The sequence below is a fragment of the Rutilus rutilus genome (genome assembly GCF_951802725.1).
Source record: "Rutilus rutilus genome assembly, chromosome: 8".
Taxonomy (NCBI): domain Eukaryota; kingdom Metazoa; phylum Chordata; class Actinopteri; order Cypriniformes; family Leuciscidae; genus Rutilus; species Rutilus rutilus.
In genome coordinates this window covers 25,170,427-25,195,909 of record NC_140222.1, presented here as the reverse complement: position 1 = coordinate 25,195,909, position 25,483 = coordinate 25,170,427, and the positions used below count along the sequence as shown (strand labels likewise).

The window sequence follows — 25,483 nt, the reverse complement described above, 5'->3', positions numbered from 1 at the left end:
CCCCATTGTTTCTGCTTTCATATTCTGTCACACTTTCTAATTTGTTTTTAACAGAGAAGTGCAAAACAACTTCATAGAACCCAGGACAGAATCACAGCCAATCAGAACATAACAGATGTTTAATATTCAGTAGAGAAAGATTTTGGACCAATGAAATTTTACTGTGGGTGTGGCTACCAAGTGATTTGACAAAAGCAGAAAATAAGCGACCCCCCCCCCCCCCAAAAAAAATCTTCTTGCTGAAACCGATAATGATTTTTATATTATAGCTGAAATGGCAAACATTAAAATGCTCTACTATTTTTTCTAGTAAATAAAAAAATAAAACACTAACAGTCAAAATTAATCAGTTTAAATGCTACAAGTTTAGGCTCTGCAACAAATTATGTAAAAAAAATTATATTTATAATTTAATTTAATTTCATTATATTAGCACTGTCAAATAGATTACTTGCGATTAATCGCGCCTAACATAAAATTTTGTATAAAAGTTTGTATTATATATATTATATATATGTATATAATACATGTTTTTATGTTAGATGCGATTAATTGTGATAATCGATTTGACAGCACTAATATACTGTATATACAACAAGAAAACAAAATATATACATATATATACAAATATATATATATATATATATATCATATAAATTATATATATATATTATATATATTTTTTTATTATTTAATAAAATACAAAATAATATTTAAATAATCATACATTTTAAATGAATTACATTATTAGTTCATATATATATATATATATATATATATATATATATAATATAGGCTATATATAAATATGAACTAATAATGTAATTCATTTAAAATATTATTAAATATTGTTAATAATAAATGTTATTTAAATATTATTTTATATTTTATAAAATAAAAATAAAAATATATAATATTTAACCATTTAAAAAACTAGGCCCAAAATCCATATGGTATACAAACAAACAAATAAAGTTTGTTGTTATGATTGGTTAGGATAAAAAAATCCTTAGTTTTATTTGGAAAATATAACTTATTAGTATAAAGTTGAACAATGAATATGTCAGATTTCATTATATTGTACAACATTCAAGCACATTTTTAATTCACTTTCCATTATGTTTCTCCCTGATGGAGGAACGCAACACAATCAAATTGCATAGTGACTTTGTGGAAACCGTTCCCCAGGGGACTGTTAATTAACTGCTGTATAATGAATTATGCCACGCGTCAGGCGAACACCATGGCAACAACAGGGCGAACAGACCGTCCTTTTCCAGCGCATCCACCCCCTTCTATTGAGATAAAACAGCGACATACTTATTAGTGCTTTCTTTTTTTGCCTTGCCTGGTTCATTATTCAATTTAGCTGCACATTAAATTTTAATTGTTTTGTTTGTGATAAGAGAAGAAACAATTAAAGAAAGACCTCTCGCCCTCCAAGCGGAGTCATGAGCATTTTGGTATTAAATTGACATGGTTGCATTGAAATACTTCAGTGATTAAAGTTTCTGACTTCATTCCATCTTCTCCTACTGTAGATAGATAAAGAAATAAAGGTTAAAAATGACATGAAGCGGCATTTTCAACCTTTTTTGCTTCTGTTTTGTGACATTTTTCTGATTGGATTGTGAAAAGTGGGTATTCCACATGTTTTCACCCCCTTCTCTACTAAACTCCGCCCTCCAAAGACCTGTCAGCAAACAAAGTGTTTCTGATTGGCTAAAAAAAATTAAAAAAAAAATAAATTTTTTTTGGATCCTATGAGTGAGGACATCTATCTCTGAGAAAAAGTGACCCAATAGATATCATGAATAGATATCACCCAACATCTCTATGTTACAGAGAACGTACTTACGCAATCCACTGCAGTGCAAAATAGGACATTAAAATCTTAAACATAATGTCTGATACAACGTTAAAGGGATTGTTCACCCCTAAATTTAAATTCTGTCATCATTTACTTACCCTCAAGTTCCAAACTTGCATGAAGTTATTTTTTTCTGTTGAACACAAAAGAAGATATTTTAAAGAATTTTGGTAACCAAACAGTCATTATGGACCCCATTGACTTCCATATAGAATAAAAATACTATGGAAGTCAATGGGGTCCAAAAACTTTTCAAAATATCTTCTTTTGTGTTCAACAGAATAAAGAAATTCATACAGGTTTGGAACAACTTGAGGGTGAGTAAATGATGACAGAATTTTGGGTGAACTATCCCTTTAATATTCGGAGCTCTCCATGGTCAGTATTCATTAAGTCTCTAAAAAGATTGTGTTTCTACAGCAGGAATTTTCTGCATAATTCAGAGTCATCCAGGAAACAAATTCCCTTCCTATATCCGTTGCAGTTTCAAGCCCCCAGTCATGTAAACGGATCGATAGGATGCTTTGGGGGTCTTTTTTGTCAAACCCGCGTCTCCTTGACAACAGGCCTCATCAATTGGACGGGAGATACACCTCTAATGGTCAAAGGAAAGCGATACCGAGGCGTGTTTGGCAGGGGTCAGATAAACAGACCAATAACTCATCAACATATAAGACACATCCAAACACGAAGTAAAAAAAAAGAAAAATCTGCTGTTGTTCTATGTTATTTTAGCATTATTTATCTAGGCTACTTCATTATATTATTTACTTCGCTTTTATTTTAATTTTTTCAGTTTTAATTTTAGTTTAAGTTTAAGTTATTTAATGCGCTTTTGTTATTATTTTATATATTACTCTATTACATGTGGTTTTGTTTCAAATATTTCTATTTAGCTTTCATTTTTAAATGTCATTTTTAGTTTTATTAATTTTAGGAATTCAACTTAAAAGAAAATTAGAAATGTTGCCTAAATAACCAACTAAACACCTTCAGATTTACTTGGAAAATATAACTGTTATTGGTATAAAGTTTGAAATTAAATTAAATAAAAAAATTAGGACAGTTTAAACAAAAATTACGAACGGACCAACCAACCAACCATGTTTATTTTTTACGTATAATAACACAAAAGGAGAAATTCTGAAGATTTAATGCAATTCTTTTCCGAAATTGAAGTTGTTATTTACAGATGCATTGTTCAAAGTTTGAAATCATTGACACTAAAATGCCATTCTATATTTGTCGTAGGCAAAGGCAACATGCTAGGTTGAATACGCTAGTTGCTAGAATCTGATTTCACAAATAGAATGTTTCTGAATATAAAACTATCGACACAATGTAACGCACTTGCTCTGGCACTAGTTTTGGATAAAGAGATGTGATTGTTGTTATCGTTTGTTATTGTAGTACAAGCAGAATATGATGGTTGGTCGGTGTTGTATTTGTCCCGCCCCTCCTCCACTGTGATTGGACGGCTGGATAAAAAGTGACAGTGTTGAGCGCTGCATTTTACCCAAAATTGAATATTATTCAACTCGGAGACCAGAAAAAAATGCAGAACACTCAGCGTGAAATAGACGTTCAGCGCCTCGTCACGGTGTTGGTGTTTAAAAAAAAATGGAAAAATACGCTAGCCTTGGGAAGAAATGCGTTTGTGGACACATGGCCTTATGGTGCTTCATGCTGGTTTTTGGTCTATACTAACACTTGACATTGGTTTGCTATATATAAAAAAGATCCTTCAAAATTCTTCTTTGAAAAAATTACATAATACGAGTTTGAAAAGACTAACGGTCAACTATCCATACCTATACCGAACAAAAAGGACTTGGATGTCTTCGAATCACACTGAAATATGATGCACACATCCACTTGCATGCCTTATACTGTACATGTAAGTGTTTGCGTGTTGATGTATGTTTACATTAGATAGCGGGTTATGAAAGCATTCATACTCATTAGCATCCCTCTGTGACACATCTCGGCTCATACAGCTGCGTAAGTCATGCCTGGGGTTTTCTTCATTCGCCATTTTTGCGGGGAGGGCTCATAAATTACTTAGCTTTATGCAAAAGAGAGTTATATCATACTGTCCGCTCAAAGCTAAAGGACGCGGAGAAGATTCAGAGAAAAAAATAATGACGACCTTTGATGTAAACTCAACCATGAGGCACATAAATCTTCCCTGTAGCGCAAGATGGCTCACTCTTGGGACATGCCGTTGCAATATTAATTTCTCAATAAGCGTTGATCAGAGATGGACTGGGACTAAGGTTCTGGTTTTTACATGAAGATCTCATATGCATAAAGTGACACTTAAGACGGCAGGTTGTTATGATACCCTGTGACACTTTTTGTAGTATTCGGTGTCACTTGTTCTTTTCAGGACACTTTATATGGGGCCAATAATACATATGAAACAAAGACTTCTGAAAAGGATCTGTAATTGGTACAACCCGCAGTACAATGAAAAAAAATAATAATCCTTTTCCTTTTTCTTCATGTAATCTTCCAGTTGAAATATCCAAATAACCTCAAAACAAGAATAATTTACTTAATAGGCATATTGCTTAAAATATTCAGATTTGTGTTCATAAAATGTGTTTTTGTCTTTCTGCAATGAAAGATTTTCACTTATTTGAAGAAAGACAAAATACAGTTATAATTCAAGACAATCTATGAAAACAAGTTTTAATGTCTTTTTCAGTAAATGCATTTTGTTTTAGAAGACTGAAATATTTTTTACTTGCAAACAAGACAAAATGCTGATTAAAAACTCTTTTTATGAGACTAAATGAGTTGTGTACTCAAGGGGGCGATAGAGTTACCTTAAAATGTCATTAAATCGAATTCAGGTAAGTTTCTATGGCTTTGTCCGAAAGTTAAGGCAGCTGAGCTGACTTGTTACATCACTGCCCTTATCAAGCAAGGTGCATTATGGGTATTCTCTAGCCATTTAGCGCACATCGGTTGTACACTCGTTATTGCAGTGCATTATGGGATTGAAGGAGTGCACTAGATAATGTCCACTGCGGTTTTGGACACCACTACAAATGGCTGTACCTTCAAATAGTGCCATATTTAAGGCTATAAGGGGCAATTTCGGACACAGCCTAACTCTCTGTACTACCTGAGGAGGCAGCATTTTTCAGTTTTTGGACGCAGCCTATTATTTTAGTTAACTGGCTTAGCAAGATTTTCCAGCATGACAATAGTTAACCTGAAAGGCGAAACAGAAGAAGACACTCAAAATGTACTAGCATTGCATTTTGAATGAACAAGGCACACAATTAAGCTTGCGTCCTTAGAAGAATCTGCATTCACATACTTGCGTAGAGTTTGGTTGAATTCAGAAATGCATTCTAGCATAAAACTTTTACTATTACTGCCATATAGGAAGAGTAGTATGATAGTACACTTTTAGTGTATTTTTCAACCCATTCCTCAACTTACGTTTAAGTCTCCATTCTGGTATCTCATTCCCACTTTTTACAATTCAATTAATACCTGATTTTATTTACAAGAGTATCAACTTAAGGTTATGTATTAGCATTAGTTGTACATCAATGGCATATTTTACCTGTCAGTTTTTACATGGATAGGTTCATTAAATACCAGCCAGCCACGAAAAACTACCACAGGTCACTATGAGAGCAAAAAACATGTGAGACTCTGCAAGACCTCACAGGGGCTTGATGACCTATGGGAATAATGGGAATAATTTCAGAAGCAGTTCAAAGTGACCTTCTCTTCAACCCCTGACACAAATCTACTGTACTTTCCCAGATTTCTTGCCTGTCAGTGACGCAAGTCCTCACAGCAAAGCAATGTGGCCAGGGCTGGGTCAGGTTTGGACATAATGTGGAACCAGAACGTCTGTTTTTAATGGAGCAATGAAAGATGTTACAAAATGGGGGCCGACTGAGCTGCCCTCCGTCCCCTCCCAAAAGCAGCTGCAGCAGTGACAGACTTTGTCGTCATGCCAAAGAGGTCTTCAACACTCCTGCTGGAGATTCTTGGTCTGATCTTGCTCTAGTCTGATCACAGAGCAAACCCTGGCCTAATGACACCGTCTCACCACTCTTGACATGTGCGCTGGCGTTGAGTTGGCCAAGACTATTTTTGTTTGGTGGGCAAGCTTGAAACTAGCGCTTCTGGCGGTTGTTAATGTCCTCTCTTTGGCTTGCACTAGTCAGATTGTATGATTTGACCATGGTAAGACCTTGATCGATGGTCAATGATAATACGATATGCATCTTAGCAAACTTACGTCACGATTGACAGCATTGACTTATCAATTGCATTCTGACATCCGCATTGACATGCAAAATTACAGCAAAAACCCAAATAAGCTCTTGCTGTGCTCTCATTGGTTCCTCGATCGATGGTCATTGTAGGAACTTTGTAGTTATACTGCAGAACTGCCAAAAATTTCAGACAAATCTTCGGTCTGAAAGCATGTCACTCTAAATTTAGGCGTACATTTATGATTTCAGCTTGTCAATCAAGCTCCCAATAGATTTTTCGTATCAAAGGAAAAAGGTTGGGAATTGGTCGTGGCATGGATTGTGTATTACAAGCACCTGATCAGTTTTAAGTTGATCTAAACATTTTGGACAATGTTGGTTTAAACTCTTCATGTCGATTCAACTGATTCGTAACGTGTGCAAGGGCTCAACCTCCTGATTTTCAGAACTTGCTCAGTGCACGTCCACTCTACATGAAAAAAGCCAATTTGCCCAATGACCAAAAACATTTCTTACAATTCCTCAAAGTTGTTCGAGATATCTTGGCAGACTCGTGGTGAAAATTGTACCAAGTGCACAGACTTTTGTCCTACAAAGATTTTGTTGAGCTTACGGTTAGAGGGTCAGGGTAAGGGTTAAGAACATATCGTTTGGGTCAAATGTGGCAGGATGGATGCTCTGACCTCAGATGTTTTTGGACCTACCTGGTTAAAGTGCTCTAGCTTTTCCTTCACGTTGACCAAGTTTGGATCCACACTTCTGACCTTTATCTCTGGGTTTTGTCTTTGGGCTTGCAGTCCATTCCCCACCACATGGCCTGTATAACTGTGGCAGAAACAGAGCAAGAGATAAGTTACCTTCACAGAAATCAAGCTCACTTTGGACTGATAATGATCTCCTAATTCTGAGTTCTGGAGTCCTAAAAATGCAGGGAATGCTCAAGGATTGTCTATTAGAAACAAGCCCAAGGATTAATCGGACACTTATTGAGCCTTTTCACCCACATAAATGATTCATTATGAAACCCGCAGTGAAGCCTGAAGACACAACTGTGCTGCAAATGTAGGTATTGACTCTGCGCCCTTATATTAGAGATCATGGAGTGCGGCCTTAAACAAAGGCCAAGTCGATGCAACCAAGACAGTCCACACAACATGATTACCTGCTAAACAGTATTCAAGTGAGCGATAAACTCATCTGGGTAGATGGACAATAAAACCATTTCATGGATCCCTGAGAATTCTATTTTTAATGAAGGGATGTTGATGAGGAAACAAACTTGATTAAAAGGTCTCGATAGGTCTTCTCAATCTTTACTCTTTGGGGGGACGTCTCAACACTGGTTGTCATGGTGACTGTCAGAGTGCCATGCTCAGCAGCCTATAAGATCAATGGGTCAAGCTTGGGCAGGGCAGATAGGTTAAAACTTTGATTAAGCACAGAGCGTGAACTTTAAATACAGAGATGATTGTTGGTATGGATAAATTACAGGCATGTAAAGCTGCAGGGATTTTATTGACTAAAATAAGCCAAAAAAAAAAACTTTAATCTTGATAATATAAGTAAATGTATATCCAGAATGTTTGCTATATGGTTGCTAGGGCGTTGCTAGGTGCTTATTTTCTGGTCCAAGTCAAAGGAGCACAATTTTAAAGGCCACAATTAAAAATTCCTAAAATGCAAATAAAAAACTTAACATAATTTAAATAATATCCAGAATGTTGCTCTGTGGTTGCTAGGGTGTTGCTAGGTGGTTATTTTCTGGTCCTTGTCAAAGGAGTCTAGGAGATTAGAATGTCCAAAATGTTATGATATACATCATATTTAGAATGTACATCATACATATTACATTACTCTTACAAATTAATTAAAATATTTAACATCAAAATATTTAATGAATGTAAGGGAACTTTTCATCAAGAGACAAAAACTAAAGCAAAGCAACACCTTTTTTAACTGTTGCAATTTTCCAGATCATGAACAGTAAACATACCTCAATGTATGCAAAATTGTTTGTCTATCCAATTGCTAGATTATCATACAGAAGCTATTTCCTGCAACAATGTCCTTGAGACAGACAGTCAGACGGACGGATCAAAGGGTTAACAGTGGGGGGCATATCAACCACGGCAGGGGGGCAGAATAATGCAGCAGTGTGCCTGCACATCAATAAATGAATGCTTGTGGGAGAATCGCCCCGCTGTTTTCACCACAGCTAATCTAAGTGAATAAATAATGACCCCAGACACCTCATGCTGCATCCGAACAGCATCCGAATACACGGCTCACTTTGCAAGGTGGGAGCACTTTGTCAGGAACTGATGCGAGACGGACTTGTTTGTTGGTTTGTGCTTTTTAGCTGTCATACGTAAATGCATTTTGGCGGCAGGTACAGTGGAGATGAGATATGTGAGTATTCACTATGTGAGAGGAGCGGATTATGTGGCTTATTTAAAAGAAGAATGAGCTGTCTGTGGATACTGTCATTTTTAAGGCTCATTCTTTCTTCGGTGCGCCAAATTACCTATCCGTATGCGCATAATTAAAGAGGACACAATCTGCTCGATTTGTTTCAATAAACATACAGCCAACCTTTAGATTCTGATAATCACAAATAGAAATTGTTATGGAAATTGACAATATTATGACTGTTGAAATGGCCACTCACCTTCTATATTTTTCAGCAGACACTCATACGAAGTATGACTATAACATTTCCATGGCATACTTCACGTTGAGTGTGTTGCATTTTTGATGAACCACAGTATAAATCTATCAGTGGTTTTGAATAGTGTATTACTACACATTAAAATCAGCCCTATTTTCTGCCTTAACAAATGTCCTTGGTCTTTGTGCAGTATTGGATTAACTAAACTATCTAAATTAACTAAGCAAATTACATTCAGTTTTGCTAGGACATTCTTAGCTGGTTGCTAGGGTTTTAAGGGTGGTTGCTGAGGCATTTTTAGGTGGATGTGTACTGAACCAAGTCCAAAAAGAAAAAACACACACACACTTTGAAGTCTCTACAATATTCTGGACTATTATTGTATATGATTTGTTAGTTTGCCAGGCAAAAATATCCAGACTTGAGAAACTCCTTAAGGCCAAAGAATATATATATATATATATATATATATATATATATATACACTCACCTAAAGGATTATTAGGAACACCTGTTCAATTTCTCATTAATGCAATTATCTAATCAACCAATCACATGGCAGTTGCTTCAATGCATTTAGGGGTGTGGTCCTGGTCAAGACAATCTCCTGAACTCCAAACTGAATGTCAGAATGGGAAAGAAAGGTGATTTAAGCAATTTTGAGTGTGGCATGGTTGTTGGTGCCAGACGGGCCGGTCTGGGTATTTCACAATCTGCTCAGTTACTGGGATTTTCACGCACAACCATTTCTAGGGTTTACAAAGAATGGTGTGAAAAGGGAAAAACATCCAGTATGCGGCAGTCCTGTGGGCGAAAATGCCTTGTTGATGCTAGAGGTCAGAGGAGAATGGGCCGACTGATTCAAGCTGATAGAAGAGCAACTTTGACTGAAATAACCACTCGTTACAACCGAGGTATGCAGCAAAGCATTTGTGAAGCCACAACACGCACAACCTTGAGGCGGATGGGCTACAACAGCAGAAGACCCCACCACTCATCTCCACTACAAATAGGAAAAAGAGGCTACAATTTGCACGAGCTCACCAAAATTGGACAGTTGAAGACTGGAAAAATGTTGCCTGGTCTGATGAGTCTCGATTTCTGTTGAGACATTCAGATGGTAGAGTCAGAATTTGGCGTAAACAGAATGAGAACATGGATCCATCATGCCTTGTTACCACTGTGCAGGCTGGTGGTGGTGGTGTAATGGTGTGGGGGATGTTTTCTTGGCACACTTTAGGCCCCTTAGTGCCAACTGGGCATCGTTTAAATGCCACGGCCTACCTGAGCATTGTTTCTGACCATGTCCATCCCTTTATGACCACCATGTTCCCATCCTCTGATGGCTACTTCCAGCAGGATAATGGTCCATGTCACAAAGCTCGAATCATTTCAAATTGGTTTCTTGAACATGACAATGAGTTCACTGTACTAAAATGGCCCCCACAGTCTCCAGATCTCAACCCAATAGAGCATCTTTGGGATGTGGTGGAACGGGAGCTTCGTGCCCTGGATGTGCATCCCACAAATCTCCATCAACTGCAATATGCTATCCTATCAATATGGGCCAACATTTCTAAAGAATGATTTCAGCACCTTGTTGAATCAATGCCACGTAGAATTAAGGCAGTTCTGAAGGCGAAAGGGGGTCAAACACAGATTAGTATGGTGTTCCTAATAATCCTTTAGGTGAGTGTATATATATATATATAAAACATTTTCTTCAGCATACTACACACACTGCCGATTTTTAACCATGTGTAACCGGTCCTACTCGACCCGCTCGCAGCTGGATTCAAACCGGCGTCTGCGGCATGGGAGGCGGGCATGCAAAAACGACACTAAAGACCTCAGCCTCTAGCTCTTGAGGCCAGGGGAGTGAGGTTTACACGCAAAACTGTTACTAGCTTGCCTCCGTTACACTTACCCCCATAAACCTCACTCGCATCCGGGTCACGGCACCAAATGTTACCAGACTAACTCAACCTACTCTAAGCGGGATTTGAACCAGTGTCTCTAGCATGGGAGGCAGGCGCGCTAACAAGAACGCCAAAGACCGCAGTCTTTAGCATCTCTAGCATCAGTCGCTAGCACGCCTCTCAAAGGCAAGGAGAGTGAGGTTTTATACACACAGCTCTCACTAGCTTACCTCTGTTACACAAGCATACTCTGTACGCTCAGCTCGCCCATTCGACTTTCATTTTTTGGAAATAATTAGTTTGTCCACAAGGTGGCAACATTGGCTGGGACCATTGTTTTACAGTCAAAAACTAAACAACAACAAACTACTGGTGATAGCAACAACAATCGATGCCTATGTTGATGAGTGCTTATGTGAGGGGATACATGCAACTCTAGTTTAAATTAGTACAAACACATTTATATCAATCATACCTTCTGGAGAGAAATAGAGCAGACACTGGAGAAGGACAAAACTTTTTAGTCTATGCATTTGGATGTACACATACACTAAAGGCCTGTTCACACCTAGAACGATAACTATAAAGATAAATATATTAGCGTCGATTCCAACTAACGATATTGTTCTGTTTATTATAAGCATACACTGCAGCTCTGTCATCTGCCGCTTTAAATGCTAAATCTCTTTAAAGCAGGATTATGACTGGCTGCCAATGTTTTTATCGTTCATCAGCTGGAAAAAAATCAGTGTGAAAGTGATTCCAATGATATTATTTCTCTGTGAAACTCTTTAAGGCTCATTCTTTCTTCGGTGCGCCAAATTACCTATCCGTATGCGCATAATTAAAGAGGAAACAATCTGTTCGATGTGTTTCAATAAACATACAGCCAACCTTAAGATTCTGATAATCACAAATAGAAATCGTTATGGAAATGTACAATATTATGACTGTTGAAATGACCACTCGCCTTCTAAATTTTTCAGCAGACACTCACACGAAGTATGCTATTATGCTAACTCTGCTATTCTTTCACTTTTAGAACAATTTTTAAAACTATATCTTTATTGTTATTGTTATAGATATCCTTGGTATGAACGCGCTTTAAACGTTCACTTCAAAACTGAAGTATACTTTGCGTTTTAGCTATGGTAAATGCAAATTGCCTCAGCGAGCGCCACTAATATTAGCATAGCCTGCCACGTTTCACCCCTACACAATCCAATCAAATACCGATTAAAAAGTCCTGCTCTCCCTTGAAAAGTTTCCTTTCCACAAAACAAAGACCACAACAAACAAGCCACCTCATAAAATATTTTGATTATGACACAGACAAACTGTTTCAAATAAGCAACAAAGAACATCAGGTTCTGTAAACAGATGTGCTAGCGAGTACATGGGTCTTACAGTTCAGTGCGGTGGGCTTCTCACTGCAGTCACCCACATTTCTCACAATAATTAGCAGCTAAATGAATCCAAACCAAAAAAAAAATCAGAGAAAATATTTACCCAGCTCAAGACCAAAGACTTTGGAGTTCCCCTTTGACTAAACGCTGTTTATTTTCCCAAAGAAACCACACACATATAACACTGTGAGGAGTAAAGCTCCAATTAAATTCATCTGCTATACTGGATTAGCTCATTTGTTTGCTCAGAAGGTTATGAAACTCAGCACCTAATGAGCTAGCAATATCCGTTCTTCATGAGCTGTGCATTAGAAGTTTCTCCGTTCTTTCAGAAAAGCTTTTCAACAAGTTATTGCCTTTGGCATCAAAACGCAGCCAAAACGGATGCCATACGCTAATATTTCAACAAGTCCGTTTCTTTACAATACACAACTTTAGTGTTTAGCATCTGAGTAAGCTATGCTATCCTGTCTTACGTCAGCATGAATTCAGCTGTGCGCCTTCTCATGTGTGTAATAACTGGGTGTAAGACCTTCTGGTTGCTAGTTTTCCATCCTATTTATTGTCTGTGGTCTATGAAGTTGGGAAGGGCCCATGCTAATGTAGGACAGCTGTAATATATCTAGTCAGCTTTGAACTGCACAAAGCTAACAGTGCCGTTCTGTATTAAAGCAGCTGTTTGGAATTGAGTAATTCAATAAAAAGTTGTAATACAAGCTTTGGATATCCTATATGCAGTTACAGTATCCGTTACAGGTTTTCAGGTCAATCAGCCACTATAAATACTGTGTATCATGTAGCATTTGTAGGCTATGAAACATAGTGAAGATGTTCAAAAAGGCTGTCTAAGAAGATAGTTTACTAGGTTTCCAGATGGCCTCAGTGGATAATTCACCAAATAGTTGCACAAAAGTCCCACAACCCACAGTCCTGTTGAAACAGGTGCTAAATAGGCTAAAATTGCAGTGCTGTACTGAAATTAAGTAATTATGATTCTTATCACAAAAAACACACCTCCGGCCTTTAGGCTTATTGTACCAAACACTGTGTCTGTTAGCATTAGCATTATTATCATGCGGAGGTAAGTATACCTATAGTGTGGCTAAACTGAACATGCTATACAGAATGTTAATTTTATATGGAAAAGAACAAATGTAAGTTAAAAATTGAAAAATAAACTATGGAATTCAATTACTAATTTGTCAAATGTAGCCTTTTAGGTCTTAGGAAAGTTATGTGGCTCAAGACAAAAAAAGCAGCAATCACCTGTAAAAGCTGGTCACCACTGGTCTAAATTAATGTTTTTAGACAGTTTTCAGGCACTACACCAAAATGGAAATTCCATTTTAATCTAGTAGTTGTGTTTACATAAACCATTTAGACTATCAACAAACCAGCTAGCTATTGTTCATACCAAGTTAAGGCTGTCAGGGTGGTTTATTTAAAACATAATGGCTGGTTGACCAGCTAATATGATTATCGTGGACTATCTAATGAGAAGCTTGGACCAGTTAATGAAATACTTGGTATTAGTCCATGCTAAAAACAGAGCTACTAGCTTTAGGCCAATTGTACAGCTAAACACTATCTAAACCCCATTAAACCAGCTTTCATCAGGGAAGTAGCATGTTCAGTCTTAAGCTCTTAAAAACCAAAAGAAGTGTTATGGTGAGCACAAGGGCGGGTCCTCAGTGAAAACACATCATCTAATAGAGCTGTAATGGAGGATACGACCAGTGTAAGAGCACAGAGGAAAGGAAAACACACACACACACACACACACACACACACACACACACACACACACACACACACACACACACACACACACGTCAAATCAGTCATGAACACAACATTGAGAATGAGGCTGTAGCGTTTAACGATGATTGACAGTCAGCAGAGGCCATACTTTTCCAATCCTTTCACCTCTGATGTGGGTGAAATTTTGGCAGTGGCGGCAGTAATGGACAAAACGTGAGAGAGAAACTATGAACGACCCAAAAGGACTTTGACCAGGGATGGTAGTTGCCTAAAATGAAAACAAAAACACACTGTTTCCACAGTAACCTCACATATCCAGTCACTTGGATTCTGGCTGACACCAAGTTATAAGACATGCTAACATTTCCTTGGTTAACTCCACCATCCTAAGAAACAGGCATTCATACACTTCACTGTGCAGTGGGAGGTGAACCACAACTCCAGCTAAGCATTTTCTAAATGACCTTGTTCGCTCAATTTGAAATTGTACATAGCTCTACAAATGGACCTGAAAAGCCCAAGCTAAAAATGCATGTTTTGGACTGGAGTCACTGTGAAAGCTTGGCCATATTGTGAACACATGTTTTCCCTCAATGTGTTTCTTTGACCCACTGTTTATTATAACCAAGTGGCAGAATATTTTTAGAATGCTAATACATTATGGTCATGCAAAAAACATGCAATCATTGTTCTTTTCTTCCTTGTGATGGACTGAACAAAAGGTTCAAGCCGTTAAATGGGGAAAACTACATTGGCCAGAGGGGGGCAGTGTTGGCTCTATTAATGAGGTTGTAGACAGCATGCTAACATGCTAATTTCACTATTTTTTTTACGGTGTATATCATGTATATTGTGCACAGAATGCAAATTATCTGAAAGCTTGGATTATCCAGATGACCTACTAAATTTAGAGCGCACAGCTAGGAATATCCCACAAAGCACTGCGCTCAACTTGACTTTCCATTTCCAATGTGATGAGTGAACTATCACAGTAATATCAGCCGGAATTTGTCTCTTTCTCGACTCATTGTTTAATCATTACTTAACTATTTAATCAGTCAAATGTTGACATTTTACACAAAATGGTTAAAAAAACTAACAAACTGTAATTCAAAGGGAAGTGATAGACACAAGCATAGTATACTACTGTTAAAAAAACATTGTTGTATGAGTTAGTTACTATACTACTAGTATTATTAAGTACATAGAAAGCTAGTATACATTGCATACTTTCATTTTGTTAGCATTGCAATGCTGTTAGCATGTTCTGTTCACATTTGTACATTTGTAATTCAGTGTGTAGTAAACAGTATGCTAGTATTCTATTCCAAACATAGCCTACAGTCTTTGTACCAGCAAACAGAGAAAATTACTATTCGTTTATGTGACAGATTAGCAAGCTAGTCCATTCTTTCTTTGCTAACAGTTTTTGGAATCTCTGTATTAGAAAATACAAAGCATGCTTTTGTAAATTCCCACTGGTTTACCTTTGTCTGAAAGATAAAGATTTAGTGGTTACTTAAATGCCATGTGGCAAAAATGCCAACATGTGGGATTAGCTAAATTTAGAGTTTACATTTTATATTGGACCTGTTTCCAGCCAATCGATGGCATGTAGTGAACCACCAAATCCTTCTCTTTCAGACAAAACAATTCAGTTTGACATAATAAAAAGTTGTCTTGTCTTAATACCAATTCCACAAACCAAAAAAAGATTAGCAAGCTAGTCATTTTTTTCTCCTTGGTAACAATGCCTGTCTCCAGGACTACCCTGTGTTTGTCCCACTGGGGGCCCCCAGTATGGATGGTGCCAGCCCTGCGTTACAGCCATAGTGTGGATGGCGATGGGGCAATTTGTCCAGGGGGTGGGTGGGGAGTGGGATCTCTAACCTCTGAGCCAACGCTGAGGAGCAAAAGAGGCCCGATTGGGGATATATCGGGAATTATAAAACTTCCATCCAAGCAAAGTGGTCGTGGTAATTTTGTGTTGCGGAAGCCAAATAAGAATGTGTTTAAATGAACATATGTTGATAGCGAAACCTCCTATATGCAAATGTTTATTTTGAGTGTGTGTTTTTCAGGGAATCTCATTTGTGTCACAATAGAGCTCCAGAACTTTCTGAATGAAGCTTCTGTCCGGAAGAGGATTGGAGAAAAGCCACGATAATCCATGGCAACCATCACTCCTCTTGGCCATCTTATGAACTTCACGACCTCACAGAGTGGATAGAGACCTTTATGGATAGAGATCGGATTTGATTGCCTACAATTACAATCAGTTTGGGACTTTGTCTGGACAAAAACAAAAACATTCTCATGTTTGTTCATTCTTTAATAAGTCTTCAGCCAGACCGGAAATCTTCTTTTTGTTCAATATGCTCCATTTTCTTTCAATACACAGCCACTCAAAGAAATTGACTGATGATGATGTAGAATAATAGGGCAATGTGCAAATCTTACCAATATGATATTCTTGGCTCTAAAACAGGAATATGGGTCATTGACAAAAAAGAAAATCGTATAAAAATCCAGTTTAAAAGGAATAAAGACAAATAAAAAAAGAGCACCCTGTTATTGACCAATATTCATCTATGCATCAACATGCACATTTGAGTTCATCTGACTAGAGCTTACCTCTCCACCACATCTTCTCCACTCCAGCAGGTGTTTTCATCCATCACTACCTCCCCCTCGCACAGCATCTCTGGCAGGGTGGAGAAGAACGATTTGTATCGCTGAATGTAGCCCATAAACTCCCTGCAGGAAGTTCAGGCATTCAGGAAGTTATCAAAAAGCATCAAACCAGGCATAATTATACAGTACATCCAGTTCTGCCCCAGTCATCACGCTTCTCTAATCAAACATGCCCAAACACTGATAGATACAAGCGGCAGATTGGTCTCCCATACTTGTTTGTGACTGTAATTAATGCTGACAGTGTTCTTCCTTGCTCACACACGTTCATTTGATGTGAGATTAAATCATTAGAACATTCTTAGGCTGACAGCCAAAGTCATTTTTATGACAAAATAATTAGAGATCATTTAAAAAGGGTATCTTAAGGGTACTATTGGAAATTGGTGAAATTGCTGAATTGCTATTTCTATAAATGCTAGTTAGTCCACACTTACTTTGAAATCTTTTTCAGGCTTCTGGGTTTGTCGTTTTTGGAAGGTTTCAGAGGCAGAGACCTGGGGTCACCAACAAGTGCAGATGTTAGAGGAAAGAAGACAAACAGCAGGGAAGTTACTATACACTTTATATAACCTGATTTGTAAGGATTTAAAAGGGTCAAAATTTGTTCAACAATTGATGCATGTCATTTTCTCACCTTTTTTTTAGCGTTATGTGCTCGTGATGGTTGCCTGTTTCAGGTAGTGTTGTCGGGCTGGAGGACGTGACTGAGGTTTGAAGTTCAATGGTGGGGTTTACTGAAGGAGTCAAACTTCTTGAGGTGGGACTGACTGGAGTGGAGGAAACCGATTCAGTCAAGGAACCACAAACTTTACCTACCTGAAAGAGAGAGATGAGGAATAAAGATCCACTGAATTATTATGTGTTTGAAAAAACATGGTGAATGGCACAATTTAAGCCAGTTTGAACTGACTCAAACCAATTCAAAGACATTACTCCATCTAGTGGCCACTGATAAATGGTACAATAACACTCTACAATATTATTGATTTTTAATTGGAGCTGTCTTGCACAATAATCTCAAGGTTTAACTGTATTTAACTGTACTGGATACTGAATTATAATACATTAACTTTTCTGTATACATAAAATGTGTATTTTATTTTATTCAGTATCTCACCATCGCAAAAAAAACACACAAAAAACCCCATAAAGATAAGATAAATAAAAAAATAGTTTTGTTTTGCCGTATTTTACCATTTCCGGTACCAAAAATCACAAAACAGAATGAGGGCTGAAAAAGTGGTCTATGTGAGCGTGTGTAAACGTGTTTGTATTTGTATATCTTCTGCAGCGCTTTATTTATCTAAGGATTAGCCGAACTTTCTCATTCCCCTACTCTGGCCCCTCGCTAGCTGCATTGCATTTTGGGAAGGGGCCGGCCGGTTCACGGGAGCCGTCTTTGTCCAGAGGTGAATTTGCATGCAGGACATCAGGCTAATTGGGACCAGACAACACCCAAACAACTCAAGCAGCACCAAGATAGCGCCAGACCACAAGCAGCGTGAGGGACTGGAGAGGCACCATAGTCCTCCATGTCAACACTGGGCGCCACATATAGACATCTTATAAACAATTAAGTTATCACAAGTTATTCTTTAGAATCTCTTTTTTTTTTTTTTTTTTTTACAATTAGCAGAAGCTAGCCAATTTAGCTAGACACCAACATGGACAAGTAGCGTGACATTCCCTCTTCTTCGAAAACCATGAACAAAAACTATGCAAGTTAGGTAAAAAATAGCAAAAGTTCCACTTCAAGTAAGGATGCACTTACAAATATGGTTTGTGCAGTCAATTAGTGGCTGAGCACAAGAGCATAAGAAAGAAATGAAAAAACATGTCACTTCATGTCCAACGTAATCTCTGGGGCCCAAAGCAGAATCACCAGTGTACAGTATGTTTTTGGCCAAATTATAACTTCACCGACCTGTCTTTTGGTTGCATCTAACAACTTTTCTAGAGCTCTTGACCAACCCATAAGACTCCAAACCAGGTAACGTGAAACTAAAGTCATTCCAGCCTCGTGGCATCAGTGAGTGAGCAACACTTGATCCAACGATGGAGTGTGAAAGGGGGGTGGGTGGGGGGAGTCAAACTCCCACAAGCAGCCTCCATTGTAAAGTGGTAAGCTTGGTGTTGGAGTTTATGGGGGCTGCGGTTGAGGGCTTAAGTAATAATATCTCTCATTCTGACTGGCAAGTCTATGCTCTTTGAGACAGATTTGTGGGAATGCGGTCTCAAACTTGACCTACCCATAGAGAGCTGTCAGCACCAGGACATGATAGGTGCAAAGCCGAGCTGTCACGAAACCCTTGACCCCTACGTCCCCTCAGTCACAGTTCCACTGAAATATTCAAGTGAGAGAGACCGGCAGACGGCCGTCCTATGGCGTGCACACAGACTCTGGCGTTGATGGTATGAATAGCCTCAGGGCTGGGTATTCACTTACAGACAGCCATAGTCACACTGTCATGACCAACACATTTTTTACAGAACGTGTCATATTACCACATAATCATGCTCTTAATCATTGAGCTAATAATAAATCCCTTGCAGATATAATAAATCACTGGGCTCCATTGTGAAAATACTCATTTTTAGGCTAAAAGCTCATTTATAAAACTTCTACATTTAAGATTTAAGCACATGCAAATATTGCAGATTAGCATGTGCAAAACTTGCAACTGCACAGCCTATGATTGGCCGAGACATTTGATATGCACCAATCAGCGAACATGCTGCTGCAAGTTCATGCGTGCTTGGCCTGATTAGTCCAGCATATGGTGTAGCTCATTTGTGGAATAAAAATAAATGTGTTCTATGAATCAGAGAGTAGCATGACTCACCACGGCGCTGAGATGTGGCCCATGCAGTTGCGCATTAAGGATGGCATCATTAATTCTTTCCCGGATGCGTAGAAGTGCCAGTTCCAATTCATATCCCCCTGCTAGTGCCCCGCTCAGCTCTTCCAGCAATGCTACATAGCGTCGCCAGGGCCCATCCAGCTCAGACAGGCCTGCCAGGCAACCTCGCATCACATTGAGACACAGGCCTCCGCATGGCCGGATCAGGGTCAGTCCGCGGCAGTGCGGACAGAACAACATCCCCACCAGTGCACGTCCACACTGCTTTGTCATCCCCACCGACTCTGTGACATTCAGAACCTCGGCACCCATTGCCAGTGCCCGATTGAGGGCACGACCAGCCACTAGCGCCCTAGACAGTCCCTGAGCAAGTGCCTGTGGGTGAGGACCAAAGGGGTTGACGTCATGCCGTGTGGCACGTAGGCACTCGCTTCCTTCGGAGGACCAGGTAGAAACAGGAGAGCCGAGGCCAGGATTGACCAGGTGTTGGTATACCAACGGGAAGAGTTTGTCATAGAAACTGTGGACGGAGTGTTCCACAGAGATATTGGCATTGCCACGGAGGTAGAGATCAAGGTCAGAGAAGAGGGTAGACACTAAAGGTCTTGCGTCTTGAGAGATTGTCTTGTAGGTGCTGTCAAAGAGCGAGTAGGTATTGTTTAGAGTGAAGGAGAGTATGGAATGGAAGGTATCTGTGGGAAGAGGAAATAAAAGAGAAATTCTGGATTGAACAAGCGCTGAAAATTACGCACATGAACAGCTATTTCATAGTCAACCTACAGTAGACACAAACATTCGTAACATGAGTGGACTAACAATTGCGGTAATTTTGTATGACATTTACGAGAGGGTCAAACATAGTCTGTCACGGTACACCTCTGCCTTGTCTCACATTGCTTACAACTCTTTCTTATGCATCTAATCTCTCTTTCCATTGGACTAATGGAAGCTGACAACATTTAATCCATGGATCTTTTGGACTGCCGCTATTGGGCTGAAGGTTAGTTTGAAGATATGTGACACATGCGACTAGCTTATTACCAATTTTAGCAGTCAGGGCGACATCTTATACCTCACTTTGCCTACGGGGTGCAAATGGAAGTCGAGGATCATAGTCACTTGTACCATGCACATTTTTTACAATGGCATATTAACTTTTGTATGACATGTGACAGACGGGTACTTAAGTAGACAGCTGGTAGAAGCCTTCAAAGTGCAGTTTGCTTTAGTGTCATCTCATTCATAACAACCAAAGCATTCCAGCTCTGTTTTATTTCTATGAGAATGACTAGCATGCTAACAACAAGCCAAAAGTTATGATTGCTCTTTATTGATGGAGGAACAATAGAACACCTGTTTGCCCAACGATACTAAGACACCCATAATAATCTTTCTATAACAAGCCTTTGAGGTTTTGCAAGAAAAGATGCCTAAAAATTCAGACTAGGGTGTATCTTGGCAACTACATCCAAACACCTCAGTATCAGGTGACATGGCAGGGGATTATGCCTGGATCGTGTAATGGGGTTCTTCTCATATGGTTCTGGGCGATGGAGGCATGTGGGGGGAAGTCATGCAGATCGCAGGGGTCACCGAGGGCGCCGGGAATCACCACAACTGACCTCTAACCTTTGGGACAGCAGAATGTTCAGAGAAGATGGATAGAAGGGTCAACTTGGATGACTGAACCCCTGATAGCTCTATTAACTCAGTGCCTGTTGGATTTGATATGGGTCCTTCTTTTAAAAAGATCAGAGTCAGAATAACTCCACTCACTGTACCCAGTAGTCCAGGTCTGAATTTAGATCAAGAGAAGGCAGCACACAGTATTTTTAGTGCCTTTTGGATAGCTAGTATGTGAACAGCATATGTTGGATTTGCTTTACAATGGAATTACTCCAGTACAAAGGGCCTTTTCAAATAGTTATAGTTCAAATAGTATAATAACAGTTCATCCTCCTAACCCTTCGACGTCAATAATATCAAACATCTTTGGTTCTCACATATCTTAACATTGGTGTCATTTTTGGACCTTGATAGTCCTTGTCCCCATTATGAAAAATAGCTCTCTTTTCTTCCATGGAAGAAAGAAAACCATACTGATAAGAACAGAAGTTTTGGGTGAACTAACACTTGAAAAGACACATTCCCAAAAGAGTCCATAAGGTTTGTACTTGAATTATTACTTTCCCCCTTAAACACGCAGGCATATAGACAAAAAGCGATCTACATTAAAAATCCTCTTTCATGTGGGAATGAAAAACACTATACAGACCTTCTTTCTTTTAAACAGGACACCAGCTACAACCATGCGAAAAGTAGCAGAAAAGGACAACTGATCTTTTCAAAAGCTCTCATTATAGAGCAATACATTGAAGTGCAGTGAGACGGATCTCCACGGATACGCCAAGAATTTCAACATTTCTCTCTTCGTTTGCTTTAAACTCGTTAAATATTCACTCGGCTGGCAGCAAAGACAGAGAGGACAGCGACTGTGCCCTTTTCCTATGAACCTGAAAGGGTTTTTGTGCAAGTTTGGGTGGACAAATTGGATGAACTTAAATATTTGGTTGGAGGAGGTTTTAGAGTTGTAAATTTGATGGTTTATAACGTCATATGTTATACATGGAAACTCACTGGAGTAGATAATGATATGCATAGAGCTAAGTGTGTGTGTGTATGTGTGAAACAACTTTCTGATTGGTTCTTTTTGTACGTTTTATTCAAACACTGATTCTGAAAGGCCTAATCCTACAGTACCAGTCAACCTCTAAGAAACACATGTACTGCTTCACAGGAGACCTCAGGCAGATAAAGGATCATTCTGTGAGCGTGAAAAACAGAGGACAAAAAGCAAATCTTCAAGTAACCTCCGAAAGTCAAAGTATACGACTCATGAGATGTTAAACACCACCCTGCAGTGTATCCACACATGCGTACAAAGCTACAGCATGTAGTGAACGTGTGAACCACCTGCTGTGGCCGGGACTTGATCCCATGACCTCTTGCTCCTGCTGCAAATGCAAAAAGCACATGACCAAGTATCTATTTGACAAAAGGCGTCACTAAATATCGATACATACCCTGGAAGGTAGAGGCATGGCCCAGGATGAGATATTTGAGTTCGAAGCTATAGGAGAGAATGCTGTGGTGTGTGTCTCTCTGGGCCGCGGCGTAGTAGCTCTCCTCCATCTTGCGGGTGCAACATGTGGGACCCTGGTGTTTGCAGATGAGAAGATCTGCATCTGTAGAGGATTAATCAAAGAATGTGATTCAGTTAGGGGCATTTTACCTCTCCAAACTAAATCACGTCTTGGAATAAAGTTCTGATCATAGTATTTAGGCTATGTGTAAAAATGTTTGATATGTTTTTTACCCCACCTATTTTTGACGTTTCAGGTATTGTTTTGCATATCGTAAATTAATTTACAGTTCATATTTAACTTTTTTGCTGTTTAATGGGAGGTATCATTACGACTACAACTACAAATTTTGATCATTAGCCGTCAAGTGGATTTGGTGTGGATTTTTAATATTTTGTGTGATATATTTTATATAAATTGTACACATACTGTAAATACCAAAAACAAATAGGCCTATAATTTTCAAATTAAGTTAGTAGAAAAAAAAGAACAGAGTACAACATCCCTCATTTTAACAGTTTTTATAATTTTACTACAGAAAGTAAAAATCTGATTGAACCTACGTTGATAAGTTCTGGAAAAAGTGACCTTTCAGCACTTAAAAATGAAGAAAATATAATTAAACACTAATAAATTATATGATCAATAAGTTATGACAACATATGTTTTTACATTGCTTTAACTCATCAAAATAAGTTAAGCAATTTTTGAAGTTGAAGGTTTACAAGATAATTTTTAAGTCAGTTTAATGTAATTTAAATTGAAATAAATTAAACATCCAAAAAAAAGTTGCTGCCTTATATTTTTAAGTACAATCAAGTACTTAAAAATATAAGGCAGCAACTTTTTTCTGTACAATAAAGAGACACAACAAAAAGTTACAGATTCAATTATTTAAAAATACAATAATGTTTCTAAGCATTTTTTCATTAAAATAATCATATGGGACAGAAATAACACATATACAGTATGGTTGTACAGCAAAGGGTGCATGTAAAGAGAGCACATGTGATCAAGACAGATGATATCTGCTCCGTCAGTCACCCTGCCCTATCCTATGTGACCAATTTTACACCAATGGGACCCCATAAGCCACGCATTAGAACAGCTGACTGTGATCACCGGCATTCTGCTGACCTCTCTCACCTCCTCTGCGCTTAATACGCATGGAGCAATGCCTCAAAACGTATGTACTAAGAATAAAACTTTGTTTTGTAATGGTCATACTTTTCTAATGTATCCTTTCCATAAACAAGAACTTGAGACAAACTAAATGCCCAGCTTGCAATTTCATAGGAACTCCCAAACATTTTTTAGATGACTCCTATTCAGGAATGCGTTTTTGATTTAACACGAAATGTGGAACATGAAAAACATTTGACAGTCTATCCTACACTCCTGTTAATTTTGTCAACACCACTGACATTTCTGATTTATGCTCCATAATCATATGACTTATTTGTTAGACAATTTTTTTTGGTCACACTTTACATTACAGTTGACACAATGTAGCCAGTAGGTAAACTAATATAATATAGAAATTAATATGTAAACATTTTTTTTATATATAATTAATTACTTCACACATAACTGTCTGACAGGCTATAACTCATTTAAACAATATTTTTCTAATAATTAGGCTATTATGATGACCTCTTATAATAAAACTATGAATACGCTTTTAATAACTTGACAGGACTATTTATATGAAGTGGAAAAGGCGATTAAATGGTCAAAATGGGAAAAACGATCTCTCACAAAATCTATAAGAAAATTCTAAATACGATATAGAATATTTTAACTGAAAGTTTAAAGGTATACTTCGCCCAAAAATGAAAGGTCTGTCATCATTTACTCACCCTCAAGTAGTTCTATTTTTAAGTTGTTGAATTTATTTCTTCTGCTGAATACAAAAGAAAACATTTTGAAAGATGTTGTAACCAAATACATGACGGCTTAACTTGGCAATCAACTGTTTGATTGCCAACATTCTTCAAAATATCTTTTGTGTTCAGCAGAACAAAGAAACTCATACAGGTTTGGAACAACTTGAGGGTGAGTAAATGATGACAGAATTTTTATTTTTGGGTTAATATCCCTTTAAGTCACGTGCATTTTATTAAAAAAATTGTCAGTTTGGGGCAAACTGTTACGTGTTTTAAACGTTAGAAATGTATATTTTATATTTTATTAATTAGGCTTACTTTTTTTGAGAAAATAATGTTTTGTTATTGTTGTTAATCTTTTCAGCTTGTTGTTTTTGCGTTTCGTAACTGTGTTACGGTTAAAATTTACCTAAAAAAATAATGGGTGGTAACATTACGACAACATGGTCAACGTATGTTCAGTTGGCTGTATTTTTTTTCTTGGTGAGTAAACAAAATATTAAATACAGTTGGGAATAATGTGGAGAATATTAATGTTTTATGTTTATGTGTTATGTTATATTAGATACCGCGCGCTTCCCACAGTAACAGTATATATAAACGAACCTGTTGCTGCGGTCTCCGGAACCCATCTTAATGAACCGACTTGGCGCAGCTGGAAAGCGGTTTTAACCTCATGACAGCTCTGCCCACTGGCGCAGTGAACTCTCCATACTAACACACTGGAGAGCAGGATCCACAACCAACATACACGCGGTGCTGTCCTGCGGAGCATTGCACCATCTCAGTCCACAGAAAGCCCTCTGAGCCAATGTGTGAGAAAGAGGGGGGAAAAAACCGTCAAAATATTATCCGGAAGAGATGCACATTTAAAGCCGCTTAATGAAGTAACGTTATCCAGGGAGAAAGTTTTCCAAGCTGGTGGATCGCAGGGGCTTCACATGCTGCGTGTTTTGACAGACTGATCTGGAGACATGTGAGGAAGGGCCCTGTGTGTGTGTGTGTGTGTGTGTGTGTCCAAT

General features: G+C 38.2%; 1 protein-coding gene across 1 annotated transcript in view; it reads right to left on the bottom strand.

The window, feature by feature from the left end:
- gpc5b (glypican 5b) overlaps positions 1-25,483 on the bottom strand; it is a 48,505-nt gene extending 23,022 nt beyond the window's left edge. Inside the window, exons 1-7 of the mRNA XM_084416615.1 lie at positions 25,068-25,483; positions 22,516-22,677; positions 19,415-20,124; positions 17,206-17,387; positions 17,006-17,065; positions 16,509-16,631; positions 6,825-6,945 (exon numbers count right to left, since the gene is read on the bottom strand). Of these exons, the coding sequence (XP_084272741.1) occupies positions 6,825-6,945; positions 16,509-16,631; positions 17,006-17,065; positions 17,206-17,387; positions 19,415-20,124; positions 22,516-22,677; positions 25,068-25,236 (1,527 nt within the window). The 5' untranslated portion in view covers positions 25,237-25,483. The remainder of the gene's footprint in view (positions 1-6,824; positions 6,946-16,508; positions 16,632-17,005; positions 17,066-17,205; positions 17,388-19,414; positions 20,125-22,515; positions 22,678-25,067) is intronic.